This window comes from Argopecten irradians, chromosome 1 (assembly GCF_041381155.1).
Source record: "Argopecten irradians isolate NY chromosome 1, Ai_NY, whole genome shotgun sequence".
NCBI classification, from domain to species: Eukaryota; Metazoa; Mollusca; class Bivalvia; order Pectinida; family Pectinidae; genus Argopecten; species Argopecten irradians.
Genome location: NC_091134.1, coordinates 31,923,283 through 31,939,288, shown reverse-complemented (window position 1 = coordinate 31,939,288; position 16,006 = coordinate 31,923,283). Strand labels below are relative to the sequence as shown.

Genomic DNA, 16,006 nt, shown 5'->3' with positions numbered 1-16,006 from the left:
TGGTGTATCGGCAGGAAGATTGATCCGATCAAGGCTTCTGTCCAGCTGATTGCAGATTTCCTTCTCTATTTATTTAGGGAACGGAATCTCGCCTCTGGTACTATTGCGGGATACCGCACGGCTATTGCCAGTGTACTGTCTTTTCATGATAGGCGAGAGGTAGGTTCTTCCACCTCGTTGTCTGCTTTGATTAGGGGCTTCAGTCTGGACAGGCTTAGGGTACGGCAGTTAGCTCCACAGTGGAACCTAGCTCTTGTGTTAGAGTCACTGAAGGGGGCTCCTTATGAGCCTTTGGGGTCTGTCTCCCTAAAGTTTTTAACTTTTAAGACTGTCTTCCTACTTGCCCTTGCTTCAGGCCGTAGGAGGAGTGATATCCATGCTTTGTCTGTTCACTCTTCGTGCCTTCGTTGGGCCAGAGATAGCTCTGCCGTTACCCTTCTCACTGATCCTGGCAGGTTCCTGGTTTTTCGCCCGATCCCATTAGGATTCCTTCCTTGACAGTCTCTGTTGAGTCTGAGGAGAATGATCAGTTGCTGTGCCCCTGTCGAGCACTTAGGTTTTACCTTGATAAAACTAGGGGGGGGGCGAGGTACTTGATCTCGTCTATTCTTGCCCATTAAACAGGGTCAGCAGGATATCTCCTCCCAATCCATTTCCAGATGGATATGTCAGGTGATCAAGATTGCTTATGAGCTATCTAATGATCTATCTCGGGCGAAATGTAAGGTGAGGGCTCATGAGGTTAGAGCCCTTGCAGCTTCTTTGGCTCTCCTAAATGGGTCCTCATTCCAGGACATCATGTCTGCTGCCTTTTGGCGTGGTCAGTCTACTTTCACTGACTTTTACCTCCGGTCCCTGTCCTCTCATTCTGAGGGACTGTTTTCCTTGGGTCCAGTTGTGGCGGCTCAGTCTGTGACTGTTCCTCCGCCCTAGACATGGTATTTATTTTTGGTTTTAACTGTATGCGGGCAGGCATCACGATGGTACTCCTCTTTTCTCTGGGAGGTATTCCATTTTTTATCCCTTTCCTTCGGGGGGTTCCTGGAACCCCTTTTTATTCTCCCTACTGGGGCTTGTCTCCTGGATTTGACGTTTGATTGGGCTGCCTGGCTTCGGACTCTCCACTACGGTAAGACGAATTCGCATACTAAAGTTATGGTAACGTATTACTGAAATGAAATTGAGGTTTTTCAATGTAAAACCAATTTTCATGATGTAATACTTACCATAACTTTATGGAGTCCCACCCTTCTGTTTCCTCCCCTTTCCTCCTCAGCCATTTTGCCCCTGTGGCTCCATAAAGGGTTTTTGAGGAAGGGAGACCACTCTATGTTACTCTCGTCGAGTACGAGATGAGGTACGGTAGGGAGACGGGATTCTCAAATCTTATGTTTGTTGGGGCTACAAAGATGGGTGTAGGTAGCGTATTTGCATACTAAAGTTATGGTAAGTATTACATCATGAAAATTGGTTTTACATTGAAAAACCTCAAGTTTACCTTACTGGGTCATGTCACTCTTATCTGTACTTATTGACTTATGTTAAGTCTACTTTCTAAAGATCAAGCATCAATTGAGCTGACATTCACATGGTTTTTTTATCAATTAACTCCACAAATTAAATTCATTTGTTTTAAAACTGTTATAAAGTTCAACAAATATTTATCAATTGAAAATTTTTTTTTTGTTTTTCAATTTTTATTGAACATCGGCATATATATATTATATACACTCGTGGGCTACTACATATATCATGCTATTTGTAATCTTACAAATTGAAGGAGGCAAGTAATTAATCATTTTGTGTTGTGTTTATATGGTTGTTTGAGATCCTCAATCATCAATAAGGAAATTGTTTGTGAGCAGCAGGGTTTTTACACATGTTGACAAAGGTAATTTGACAGTGACTGATTGTTGGGTAATGTATCTGAAATGTCCTACCACCACCACAAAACGACCATACACTGGCTATGTTACTGTGGCTATGTATTTGAAATAAGTGATGGTTGGTCATGATCCCACCGCCGGCACCACAATTATTGAAGGTCGGTCATGATCCCACCGCCAGCACCACAATGAGTGAAGGTCGGTCATGATCCCACCGCCAGCACCACAATGAGTGAAGGTCGGTCATGATCCCACTGCCAGCACCACAATGAGTGAAGGTCGGTCATGATCCCACTGCCAGCACCACAATGAGTGAAGGTTGGTCATGATCCCACCGCCAGCACCACAATGAGTGAAGGTTGGTCATGATCCCACCACCAGCACCACAATGAGTGAAGGTCGGTCATGATCCCACCGCCAGCACCACAATTAGTAAAGGTTGGTCATGATTCCACTGCCAGCACCACAATTAGTGAAGGTTGGTCATGATCCCACTGCCAGCACCACAATTAGTGAAGGTTGGTCATGATCCCACCGCCAGCACCACAATGAGTGAAGGTCGGTCATGATCCCACCGCCAGCACCACAATTAGTAAAGGTTGGTCATGATCCCACCACCAGCACCACAATTAGTGAAGGTCGGTCATGATCCCACCGCCAGCACCACAATTAGTAAAGGTTGGTCATGATTCCACTGCCAGCACCACAATTAGTGAAGGTTGGTCATGATCCCACTGCCAGCACCACAATTAGTGAAGGTTGGTCATGATCCCACCGCCAGCACCACAATGAGTGAAGGTCGGTCATGATCCCACCGCCAGCACCACAATTAGTGAAGGTTGGTCATGATCCCACCACCAGCACCATAATTAGTGAAGGTCGGTCATGATCCCACCGCCACCACCACAATTATTGAAGGTCGGTCATGATTCCACTGCCAGCTCCACAATTAGTGAAGGTTGGTCATGATCCCACCGCCAGCACCACAATTAGTGAAGGTCGGTCATGATCCCACTGCCAGCACCACAATTAGTGAAGGTTGGTCATGATCCCACCGCCAGCACCACAATTAGTGAAGGTTGGTCATGATCCCACCGCCAGCACCACAATTAGTGAAGGTCGGTCATGATCCCACCGCCAGCACCACAATTAGTGAAGGTCGGTCATGATCCCACTGCCAGCACCACAATTAGTGAAGGTCGGTCATGATCCCACTGCCAGCACCACAATGAGTGAAGGTCGGTCATGATCCCACCGCCAGCACCACAATTAGTGAAGGTTGGTCATGATCCCACCGCCAGCACCACAATTAGTGAAGGTCGGTCATGATCCCACCGCCAGCACCACAATTAGTGAAGGTCGGTCATGATCCCACTGCCAGCACCACAATGAGTGAAGGTTGGTCATGGTCCCATCGTCACCACCATAAAAAATTATCGTAGACAAGCATACACTGTCCAGACTCTTTTAACTGAAATAGATATTCGTTAATCATACATGAAGTCCTGGTCCTAGCACCACTGAAGTGAAGTGAAAGTTGGTCATATGCATAGACCCACTGTCAGCACCACAATTTCTACCATACCATTGCCATTTAAAGGCTAGCTAATGTATCTGAAATAATTGTAAAGTGACAGCTGGACATTGGCCTTACTGCTAGCATGGCCAGGACTACTGAACAATAAGGCGGAAAACATATATTTATTCAGTAGCATATATTGGACTTGGTCATTTATGTTGTGCTATATCTAATACCTGATCATGACTTGACCGTCATAGTGTACCTATATATGTAGACATAGTATACCTATGTAGATAAAGGTTGTTATTGTCATGCTTCACTAATTACAAGGCCATCAGACATACGATGACCGACCTCCCTGAAAGATGACCTGGGGATGGCCAAACCAATAAAGATGTCAAACCTTCACATTCTTTACCAATGATATTTGATGATGAAAACAGTTTGTATGTGTTGTTTGTTATTGGTGTATAATATATGTAAGTATGGTTTATTGGCATTATACAAATTAAAGGCATTGGTATACATGAAGCATAATTTTCATCAGGCCATATTTCAATCCAAATTTTTCAAGGACTATATAATATATCTTGTTTTGATCCTGAAAGTAGCATCATTCTATAATAAAAAATCAATTGCATTAGTTGGTAATTGAAATCAAAGCTGCAAGGAGATCATATATGCATGTGTAGCACAATTAACTGCAAAGTCTGCAGTTCAAGATGGATGCAAGCCATAAGTTTATGTAGTTTATGCAATTATTTGATTGATGCTAATATATCTATAGATGAAACCTAAATGAAATGTCACATAGATAATGAAATATGTCAGATTTAATTGTATTGGGTGTAAACAGTTTGAGTGGATCACTTTGACCATCATAGGGGCTATATCTAGATAGCAGTCTATAAACAGGAATTAATTTGTGCAACAACAGCATTGTAAACATATAAATAGGATTAATCTTCATACTTCAAAAGGAAAGCATTCCTCGCATGCATGTTAAATCTATATCTGTCTGGAATCATGCAGGCTGCAACATGATCGTGTGCAGTTGTATGGGATTCTGGAATCACATACAAATGTATATATCTATTCACAGCATTATATACAACCTGTGTAAGGGTGATACTCTTACATATGTATAGCAAAACGGATAAACATGAAGTTTGTTCTCCCCTTTATACAGAATATCTGACTCATTTGACATTTTAAGAATTTACTGTCTGACATAATTCACAGTATTACAATAACAAAGTGAAGATTTTATGTTAATTTTATCGTTAACTACCTGGATACCTGGGCCTGGTCTATTGCTAAGATTTGTCTATATATATTAGACAGGGCTAGTAAGATGAGTGGTCTAGCGTTCTACCACCAGCTGTCCACATCTAGGTTGTTTATCCGAGGCAAATCTGGGAGTTTTTTGTGACCTAAATGTGACAGTTATGAAATCCCTGCCAATGTTAACTTGGACGGTTGTAATGGTTGATAATGTTTTTCTGGGTACTCAAGCATTCTTTTGTTGTTATAGACCTGATTATCATTAGATTTCCACCAATCTATTAGGGGTAAAAACGACCAAACTATACCTTGTGAATGATATTTGCTGCTCAGCACTTGACAAGCTTTGTGCAGACCAGTCCAAATCTTTCATTTGAGTACAGATGTACTTATAAAATCCATGTAATATTTTATTGATTTATTTCATAATTGTCATGCATATTAGGATGATGATGTAAGTTCAAAGTACCATGTACTCATAATTCACTAATGAGTGTACATATCGTGATCACCAGCTAATGAGTAAAGTGGAGGAGATATTCCATGAAACAATAACATAGTTGGTGACTGGTCACATTTGTATGAAGTAACACATCAGTAATATAATTACTTTATGGAGCCTGGATGTGGGTGAGACATCAGTCACAAGTGTTTTGTATAATTACAGTAAGTGGAGGTCGGAGGTTAAGTGGGGTCAAGGAGTCAACGCCCACAACTGTTCTCCAAACTATACTATTGTGTACATTAAATACATGTACTGTACATATATAATTTCATATCAGTGTTCATTTGATATTTAGAATTATATTTACTCATTGAGAAATTCTAAATTGGGACATCATGAAAAATAAAACAAAGTATAAGCCGTATCCCCCAAACTCTAGATCTGTTCCACCTTCCCACCTGATACCCTCTTCGGCAAAAAAATTAAAAACAATATGAAAAAGGGAATAAAAAAAAATAGCACATAGGAATGATAACCCATACCGAAATAAAGTACAAAAAAAGTACACTAAAAAAAGGTCAAAAAAAGCATGCTTTTTTTGACTCAATTTGGAACCGAACTTACCTCCCGGTTCCAAAATGAGTCAAAAAAAGTACAAAAAGTACTAAAACAGGCTCATAAAAGCATGCTTTTAGTACACTCTATTGTTTTACACCATACAGAAAAAGTACAAAAAAAGTACTCTGTGGGGGGAAAAAAGTACAAAAAAAGCACACATGACCGTGGCATGTGTACTTTTTTTGTACTTTTTTTCATCCAGAAAAAGTACTATAAAAGTACAGTACTTTAATAGTACTTTTGAAGGTAGGCCAAAAAGTACTAAAATAGTACAAAAAGTACAAAAAAAGCACACTGTGTACTTTTTTTGACCTTTTTTTCATCTAGAAAAAGTACTAAAAAAGTACAGTACTTTTTTTGACCTTTTTTTCATCTAGAAAAAGTACTAAAAAAGTACAGTACTTTTTTTGACCTTTTTTATCCAGAAAAAGTACTAAAAAAGTACAGTACTTTTATAGTACTTTTATAGGAGTAGGCCAAAAAGTACTAAAACAGTACAAAAAGTACAAAAAAAGCACACAGTGTACTTTTTTTGACCTTTTCTTTTGTCTAGAAAAAGTACAAAAAAAGCACAGTACTTTTTTTAGTACTTTTCTATGTAGACCAAAAAGTACTAAAACAGTACAAAAAAAGTACAGTACTTTTTTAGTACTTTTTAACAAGCTCAAAACAAATTATAAACTGTATGAAAAATTTACTACTGATGTTGGTGGAAAAGTACCAAAATAATTAAGAATACAATATGAAAACCCAGGTGTACTCTTTCACTAATTTCAAATACTATGATAGAAATCTTATTTATTGATGGTTATAGGTGCCTCAGCTCACCTAGATGGACCTATTAGTATCTCTTATAACATAGAAAAAGATTAGCAATGTTTTTCTTAAATAAAGATGCAATTCAAGGTTGTTTTTTTTGTTCAAATAGACTTGTCTTAGTTATTGCAGTGTTTTTTATGTGACACACAATCCAACCAAGATGGACCCACACATCAAGTTTAAAGATAGTACCTGGACATGGTAATGCACAGAAGAAACAAATAAATTAAAGGCCACACTCTGTTCAATATTTACAACACAGCATTGTATTCAGAGATAAAACATGTGTAAATTGTTGAACATTGGCATCAGGTTTTGTCACAATGTTGTCTACAATATAAATTTCAATATGTCAATGCAATGAAATCCTGTCCAAATCTTTTCCCCTTGATCACTGTCCAGTGCAAGTCCATTACATGCTGTTTTTCATTCCATTTTCCTGGCAGTGAAAGCCTGAAAAAAGACAAAGACTTGTGCCGGAACAATAATGTTTGTGGATATATTAAAATGTCTTATTTTTTTGTTTGGCTCAAATAAATCTTTGCTTTAATTTTATACCATGCCATGTGTATGTATGTAACAAACGTAAATTCCTCCATTTATTTTTCGAAGCACCCGCCTATATGAACGTACAATGAAGCCAGATACACTCCACACAGGATTACTGAGTTTTAGTGTCTAAAATGGCATCCATATTTTTACATAATTGCTAGTAATAGCAATCTGAAACCAGGATAGATTGAAATATTTACCTGCAAAAGTGGCTTAATGACAGCTGTGGATTTTCAGTCTCTTTGATGAGGTGCATTCATTTTCAGTCATCAGCTATTCATTTGTTTTTGTTGACTGTTTCTTCTTCATAATTACTGTATTCTGAAAAGAAAGAAAAAAAAATAGGATGTGCAATATGGATACAGTGTGAATGCATATGGTACAATAGTATACTCATAAAAAGTTCACACATGGCTAGATTAATTAATCAAAAATAAATTTACAGAACTAAATTATTTAAGTGTTTTTATGTACGCATGGCGCACGCCGTGCCCTTTTTACCTGACGCCATGCCTCGATCTATAACCCAGCCCTGTTTGTCCCCAGTACAGTTTTACTAAACTACCAAAATACCAGGCAGTCGCTTGATAATTATGTAAACAAAAGAGGTGTGACCACTCCCTGACCCCTGATCAACACCCCAGTGACCCTACTGCCATTCTGATAAGTGACATTTTTCTCAGAGTGTTAATTCAAGTCTCAATGAAATATTACTTAACAAAAAAGGAATGCAAAGGTTATGTTTAGATGGTAAAATAACTCTTTTTATAATGTTCATACATTGTGTATATCAGTCATCTTAAAATATTTAAATATTCACATGTTACCACCATCCTTTTATTAATATTTACCTGTTTAAATTATATTAATGTTATGTCTTTAACCAGTCTGCCCTCGATCATTATCACACACTGATCTGCAATTTGCCTGAAAGGAAAAATATGAGGTTATATATACATGACCTGATTGTATGGAAACACATGTATGAATGTGTATACACATTTAGATTTAATTGCAGGACTTAATTGACTGATGGACAGCAAAATGTAAATATGATAGGATTACATCATTGAAACATCATACCTTCTTGTCAAAAATGTCGTGAAAACAACGATATAATTGAATATGAGCATCCAAATCACACTCACATATTTAAGTTAATAATGTTATTTCATTACCCATGTTTTCAAGAAAACAAATATTATTTCCCAATCTAATTAATCACGATGAATAAAGTAAAGTTTAAAAAAAAAGATAAAATAAATTATGTACCACAAAACGAAATTGTGGGCGATAATGAAGTGAAAATGATATGGAAAGTTCCATAGTTTTTTAATAAAACTTGTGTCCAGATACAATTTGTTGGATGTTGAATTGATTTATAACATTTAAACCCCCATGCCGTGTAAATTTTCTTGTGATTTGAAATTGGAAATGATGTTGAAATTTACAACTGAACGGCAATGAAATAATTGCCAAGTCCATTCAAAAAGAAAGCACAGCTATGTAAACAAAAAATGATGTCTAACTTATTTCATAAACTGGGTGTTTTAATTGCATCCAAATGCTTTCAGAACGAAGTAAACAAGTAAGAGAAATGAACTTACCGTAACTCCATCCTACATCGGTACTGTGTTCACCAGCTAGAGTTTGAGGAGATCGATGGTATTGTAACAATAAACAAAAAATAAATAACCTCGTGTCTCTGTGCAAACATCCTACCTTCTTTAGATGTTGGCCCAGCAGCCAGTTATATTTGTTTGTTTACATTCTGCAATCAGCTGACAGACGTAAACAAATATGGCCGCCAGCCAGCTGTTTCACATTCTGTGTTTCCCGCTCAAATAATCACGTGACAAACACATGTGGGGCCGCTTACGTCTTTCACAAAGGAATGCTGTACTATAATATTTCTAAACAAAATCTCTCAATTCCTCACGTTTTATTATTAACTTAGGACAAGGAATAAAAAACGCAAACAAATGAACTGGTGTGCTGATAAATCCACATTTAGTTGCTGTATTACAAACAGACACCTGTAGGCCTCTTACGTGATTCAAAAGAATGTTGTACGATCCTATCGTCTAAACCAAACCTCTTAATTCCTAAATTTTTGTTGAGAGTTTGTGATAATATATCAAAACAGAAAATATACGAACTATTATATTAATAAATCCACCTTTTGACGCGATGTGTAAACCAATTTATAATCACGACAACAGAGTATTTGTAATAAGAACCATTTCCGGCATGTCGTGAAAAGATCGAGATTTTTATATAAAAAAAAAAAGATAAACAAAACCCTTGTTTTGGCATGGTTTGGAGGAACTTTTTAAAGTATCAATTTCATCGTTGTGATGCTGGAAAGATTATATAGTCACAAGCTATTTATCATCGTATAAGACCATGTGTCTGACCAGAAACATCCAGGCCTACGTAAACATGAGCCGTGAGTGTTTTGTTGGTTAGCCTACTATGATGTCCGAGTCGGTGTAAACAAATGAGTTGATAAAATTCCATTGACAAATTCATCTATGATAGCTTGTATTTCCTTTTACATATAAATCAGACCGATAGCATATTTACGTCAACAGTGTGTGCAACGGAGTATCCCCGGCATGTCTATTTGTTTTGGTTAGTTTGTTGAGATTTTATACTGAAACCATTTAATCATTATATGAGGATGGAAATACTTTCACAAACTATTTATTATCGTATGGGACCATGAGTCTGACCCAGGGGAGAGTTTTGTTAGGTCCGTGCAGAACGACTAATGTACATGTGTTGGCTTGTTTACCTGGTTGTAAATCGTTATTGTGTGTGAAACCACTGGTCAGAGACAGGCGATTTGTGTGTCAGTGTGCACGTTTAAGACTCTAATTATGCTGATCATATAGGCATTGGTTTTATGTAACATATATGTCCATGGGCCTAGTGTATACTACTACATTTTAACTCATTTAAAGAGAAAGGGAATTGGAAACACATTTCAATAATATTTTAAGGTGAACACTTATATAAACACATTTCAACAATATTTTAAGGTGAACACTTAAGTGATTAGAAATAATTTAAACATTTATGGTAAAGAAATGAAAATAAAAACTTAGCATTAAGAATGTAAAATTATTCAAAACATCATCTGCAACATTCACTTATTAAATAAACATCTTAATTACCGATAGTTGAATTATATTTCTTTCTAATGTTCAGTTGTAAACAATTTTTAATTAAATATATAATTTTGTTAAAAAAACTCCCCCTAAAAAAAATTGGAGTAGAAAAAAAAATCAAAATAAAAGTACACTGAAATGGTGATGCCTTATGAAAAATTCTAAGTCCCAAAAAAGTACAAAAAAAGTACACAACATTTTTCATACTCTGTGAAAAATTCTAAGTCCAAAAAAAGTACAAAAAAAGTACTCTGAACATTTCCCATTCATCCTGTGAAAAATTCTAAGTCCAAAAAAAGTACAAAAAAAGTACTCTGAACATTTCTCATACCATGTGAATAATTCTAAGTCCAAGAAAAGTACAAAAAAAAGTACTCTGCAAAATGACTAAGTCCCAGAAAAGTACAAAAAAAGTACTCTGCAAAATGACTAAGTCCCAGAAAAGTACAAAAAAAGTACTCTGCAGAATTTCAGAGTCCAGAAAAGTACAAAAAAAGTACTCTGCAAAATTTCAGAGTCCAAAAAAAGTACAAAAAAAGTACTCTGCAAAATTTCAGAGTCCAAAAAAAGTACAAAAAAAGTACTCTGCCCTGATTGTGTGTCCGGAAAAAGTACTAAAAGAGCATGCTTTTTTTGTACTTTTTAGAAAAAGTACTAAAATATGTCACTAAAAGCATCATAAAAGCATGCTTTATTTCGGTATGGGATGTTTATGATACATAAATATATATATGCAGGTTAGGTTGAGGCTATATTTATTATGGTTTAACTTTTATAGTAATGATGTAATATGTACCCTGGATATATGATGAAGAAGGAAGTGTTATTGCTTTCTTGTACTTTTCAAGGGTTTCCCTGCTCACATCTTAAGTGTTGATATTTTGCCAGGATTTTAATATCAAACTTACCATAGTACTTTGTAAGTACAATGGTTTTCATTATTTTAAGGAGTTCAGATCATATATCAATTTAAACTATGAGAAGTATCTGGTATAGGGCGTACCAAAACTACACAATAAGTATGTTTTTAATAGAAGTATGTTATAAAAAATCGGAAACACTCAGGAAAACCTGAAGAATTCTGCTTATTTGTAACTAAATCAGAACTTTTAATTAGAAAAAAATGTGAAAAATGTTTTCAAATCAAACCATGCCAGCTTGGCCTGAATTAACTGGTAATATCAATACAGCAGAATGGATCGCTGCAACTACTGATATGTCTGTTTTGCCATCAAAATTAATTAGAATAAACTTAATAAAGATATGATTATGATGAAGAAGACTTTTGAACAATAAATGGATGATATATGCTAAAATTAGAATTATCATTAGTTCTAGGTTGATCAGTGATGCTATATATACCTGTGCAAATATTAATTAGTGTTTATATGCATATAGTTTTTAATTTTTCCATGAGCAACCTTCTAGTGATGTCATCATTACTGTTCCAATGACGTAAATAGTTTGTAGAGTTGAGTCTTACAAGACGTCAGAATGTTTGACATGCTAGCCTAGCTAGTAGCCAAGACGTCAGACTGTTTGACATGCTAGCCTAGTAGCCTGTTTTGATGGGTATGATTGATTTGGTGGTCAACGGTGTAAAATAATGAAAAGGTATGACAGTCGTACAGGTAGAGCCCTGGTATTGGCTATATAGCAGTACATACCGATCATGTGTTAGTATAGCCTGACAGGTTGACAAGGCCATTACTACAACATAAAGATAGCAGTCATTTCAGTTATTAGCACAGAGCTAGTAGTGGGATGTCCTGGCTGCTGATATCACATTAATGACAAAAAATCAACTCTTGCTGGTGTAAAAGTAATATTACACTGACAAAACAATTCTTGGAGGTGTAAACGATTATTCTTATTACACTGGGACATCAACTCTTGGAGGGTGTAAAAGTTTCATAACTCCATTTACGCTGGGACAGACAGATAAACTTGTGGAGGTGTAAACGTTTTCAACTGAAAATCTTTTAGTTTGCAAAGACAAAAAAAGACAACTTTTGAAGATGTAACAATTTTATAACTTTGCACTAGGAAAACAACTTTTAAAGTGTTAACATTTTCAACTTGGCAAAACAACTCTTGGAAGTGTTAAAGTTTGATGACACACTTACGTAACATTATTCTTGAACCTTAAACTTGTGAACTCCTAGTGGAATTGATTTTTGCACGAGTGTTAAAGAAAATAATCTTGAATAATTTTGTGAAATTTTATGGAAATCCCCTGGGCTATTCTGTCTGGATATTATCATTTAAAGGGAAGTTGTGTCTATAAGTACTATAGTAGGAAGTTTAAAATCGTGACGTCAGACAGTGTAAACCCACTGGTGCATTGAATCAGCTGTATACAAACGAACAACGTTATAGTGTTATTTTAGGACATCGGGGGAAACACTTCACGAGGGGATCATTAGGAAAGTGTTGTGTATACATGTTTATAATTATAAAGAACTTATGAACGTTCAGATGCACAAACTGATGATGCCGTCCATAACCAACAACCACCATGGAGATAAATCCTGTGGACTTTTTATTCTCTCCGTCAGGTAATGTATAGAAGATGACTTAAACATGTTAAAACCAGGCCGAAGATCGTAAACAGGCGCATTGTTAAATTGTTCAGGGTCACCCTTCAAAAACTCAACTATATTTGTTTACAGTCGACTAGAAAAAGTAATGGCAAGACACTATTGTTAAAATTATACCTTGCTGGTTTGGTTTTGGAATAATGTCATGAACATTTTGTTTACCCATTTTGTTTACATTTTGTTAAGTGTATCATGTATATACGTACAAGCTTAAGCTTGCGATCTTAAAAATGCAAAAGATACCTGTAACAATATTGGGACTTAGAAACTGCTTTAAATCAACTGAATTATTTACTTTCACTAAGTTTCATCATAGCTTAAGCATAATGTGATTTATGTGGCCATGAAGATATTGTTGATTATTTTTAAAAAGGAATATAACATATAAGTTCATGTAAAATTGCTTTGTGTTTAAAAATATATTGTTTTGTGTTTATTCAGAAATTTGATAATACTTTTGTAAAATATGAAAAGGTTTTAAGTAAAATCAAATGATTTAATGATGAAACCAGTTTCAGTGACATCATAAGATGTTATTGTATATATGTTAGGTGCTCTTTTGGTACCCAGTAAAATCGTGTACTCATGGTCACACTTGAGATGGTTTGAATTTTCTTTGTCCTTCTTTGTCGTGAATTTTAAGTCTATTTATGGTAAATGGAACAACATGTGTTTTACAAAAATGATTTGTTTATTTTGCTTTTATAATATGCATCATTACTGCAGTTACACTATATTACATCCATGTTCAGCTGTTGTAGAGCTTAATTTTTTTTTTAAAAATAAGTCAATTAAACTTAAATATTTGTTTTCCGTATATAGATATTTTCCCTTGATGTTACTATGTTTGTAAACAATGAGCTAGCAGAAGGTAATCTCTGATAAGCTAGGACCTCCAGACATCTCTGGTATGTCATAGATAGCTTGGGGATATATATGTGTTCAAACAGAACCATTGTTATAGTCTGAGGATATTGTCATCACTTGGGTATTTAGGAAAATTGGATGTTTATCTTTTTCTTTTTTATAGTGCATTTGGGCTGAAGGGCAATATTGTTTTACATGAAATAATCTCAATTTTTTCGAAAGTGGAGTAGATTGATTGATAGAGCATTGGAATGTTATTGTCCTGTCACTTATTACCTGTCGCCTAAGGGCTCACTGCTTATCTGTATTAATGATTTTTGGCTTGTACATCAGTTTGAAATAAAATATATTGAAATCATCGAATAACATTTACCAAACTTCTATGAATTAAGTATTAAAAATAGGAATTAGGGATGAAAATGTGCATTTATTTTAAAATCATAAAAAACTAATTTCATGTCTCTTAGTAATACAATTTACACATTAGTTGCAATTGCTGTACTAAATACAAAATGACACCCTCTCAGAAGGATGCTAGAATTTGGATCAATGTAATCACAATTTATGTGTTCTGAATTTCTTTATTTTTGGTTGAAATAAAAGTCAATAATGTAGAGATGAGATTTCACATAAAAATGTCGCCGCTTATCTATTGCAATTTGATGGGAACTAAATTAGCAGAGACTCAGAAAGGGAGACAACTCTATGGCTCCGCTGTATGGTGACATTTGGCTACAGAGGAGGGGACAAGTGTGACTCAGGCACAGACACTGAATTAGCCGACGGTATTTTTCTGGTGTTTGCCACCGTTGTACAGGACAGGATCAATATCAGAGAGGGATGCTGTGCTACTAGGCCTATATACAGCTTCACCCTGTTCTCTTCTCGGTTTGGCTGTTCGGTTTAGCTTTTTGTACAGAAATCCTTTTACACTGTGTTTAGTGGAAATCGCAAACCTCATTCTTTCCATGTGTTTCATTGACTTCACCAGTGTGCCGATGCGTATCATATCGTAAAGACAATCAGGAGGCGAGGCATAACATTTGGTATTTGAATTTGATTAAGTTAATTATGCTTTATGTAGCGACATTTGGACATCTGTGGTAGCTTGTGTGACGTTCCATTGGGAAACCTTTTAGAACCACAGCTTATGAGTGTGTCCATGTTCATGTGAATTCAACGGTTTACACATATATATACGCAATTCACCAACAGTGGCCTTCAAATTTGTTTGTTGAGGATCAAGGTATTTTTCTGGATTGTCGGAGATTAAGAAGTGAAATTCACAAATACGTAAGGAATTGTCTTAGTTTGTCTGTATCACATTCGTTCATTCTGAATTGGAAGTGCTCTTATGATTAGTATTATTTTGTATCCGATATTGTTCTGTACATTGGTATGTAAATGTTAATAATTTTCCGAAGTATTGGAACTGAAATGTAAGTGCATGAGCGTTAAGTGCATGTGCAGTTCACTGTATTGCCATTACATGGCCCCTAATTATATAAGGCACCTAAACAAGTTTCAAAGGGGCACCTATTATGATGTAAAAGAATCAGAAAGCGTGATTTCTAAAATTTCTAGGTACCAGTAGTGATGAATATAGCGGGGTAAAAATGGAAAGAAAAAAAAAAAGAAAGCATTTTGATAGTAATATAACATTAAAATTTGATGAATTGTTTTAACAGTGGCCATAAAGTTAGTTTCCCTCATATAGTAAGATGGAGGGTAAATGATTACTGCAAATACGGTACGATACAAAGTACTCTGCACTGACTGACTGACAAACAGAGCTGGTATATATATATATATATATATATAGATAATGGTTTATGAATATTCCTATGTTCTGTAATCTATATCTACATAAACCCCTATTAGTATCTGCTAAATTACATATGTATATCTTTAAGCTATAGATCTTATCCTAATTGCCATTAGAATTTTACCGTGAAATGTATGTCAAAATCTTAACAAGAAAACTGTATATAGTGATTGATTTAGGATTACAGTCAAACCTGCTCTAACGACCGCCTGTATATAACTACCACCTGTCTATAACGTTTGGTTTTTAGACTCCCTGTGCATTTTTAGCCCACCATCATCAGATGGTGGGCTATTCAAATTGCCCTGCGTCCGTGGTCCGTGGTCCGTCGTCCATCCGTAAACAATGCTTGTTATCACTATTTCTTAAAAACTGCTGCAGAACTGCTGCAGGGATTTTGTTCAAACTTCACATG

At 35.8% G+C, this 16,006-nt stretch overlaps 1 protein-coding gene and 1 long non-coding RNA gene across 4 annotated transcripts in view; one reads left to right on the top strand and one right to left on the bottom strand.

The window, feature by feature from the left end:
- Positions 1-16,006, top strand: part of LOC138324303 (rab-3A-interacting protein-like) — a 54,350-nt gene that overhangs the window by 11,321 nt on the left and 27,023 nt on the right. The window contains exon 1 of one of the 3 annotated variants that reach the window (XM_069269393.1): positions 12,014-12,857. The exons of the other annotated variants lie outside the window; for them this stretch is intronic. Coding sequence (XP_069125494.1) covers positions 12,766-12,857 — 92 coding nt within the window. The 5' untranslated portion in view covers positions 12,014-12,765. Of the gene's footprint in view, positions 1-12,013; positions 12,858-16,006 lie in introns of those variants that run through there. 3 annotated transcript variants of the gene reach the window in all.
- On the bottom strand, positions 5,665-9,279 carry LOC138324297 (uncharacterized). Its single transcript, XR_011208631.1, has 5 exons — positions 8,734-9,279; positions 7,978-8,053; positions 7,327-7,447; positions 6,168-7,027; positions 5,665-6,117 (listed from the first exon to the last, which is right to left on the bottom strand). It is a non-coding gene; the product is annotated as an uncharacterized lncRNA (long non-coding RNA).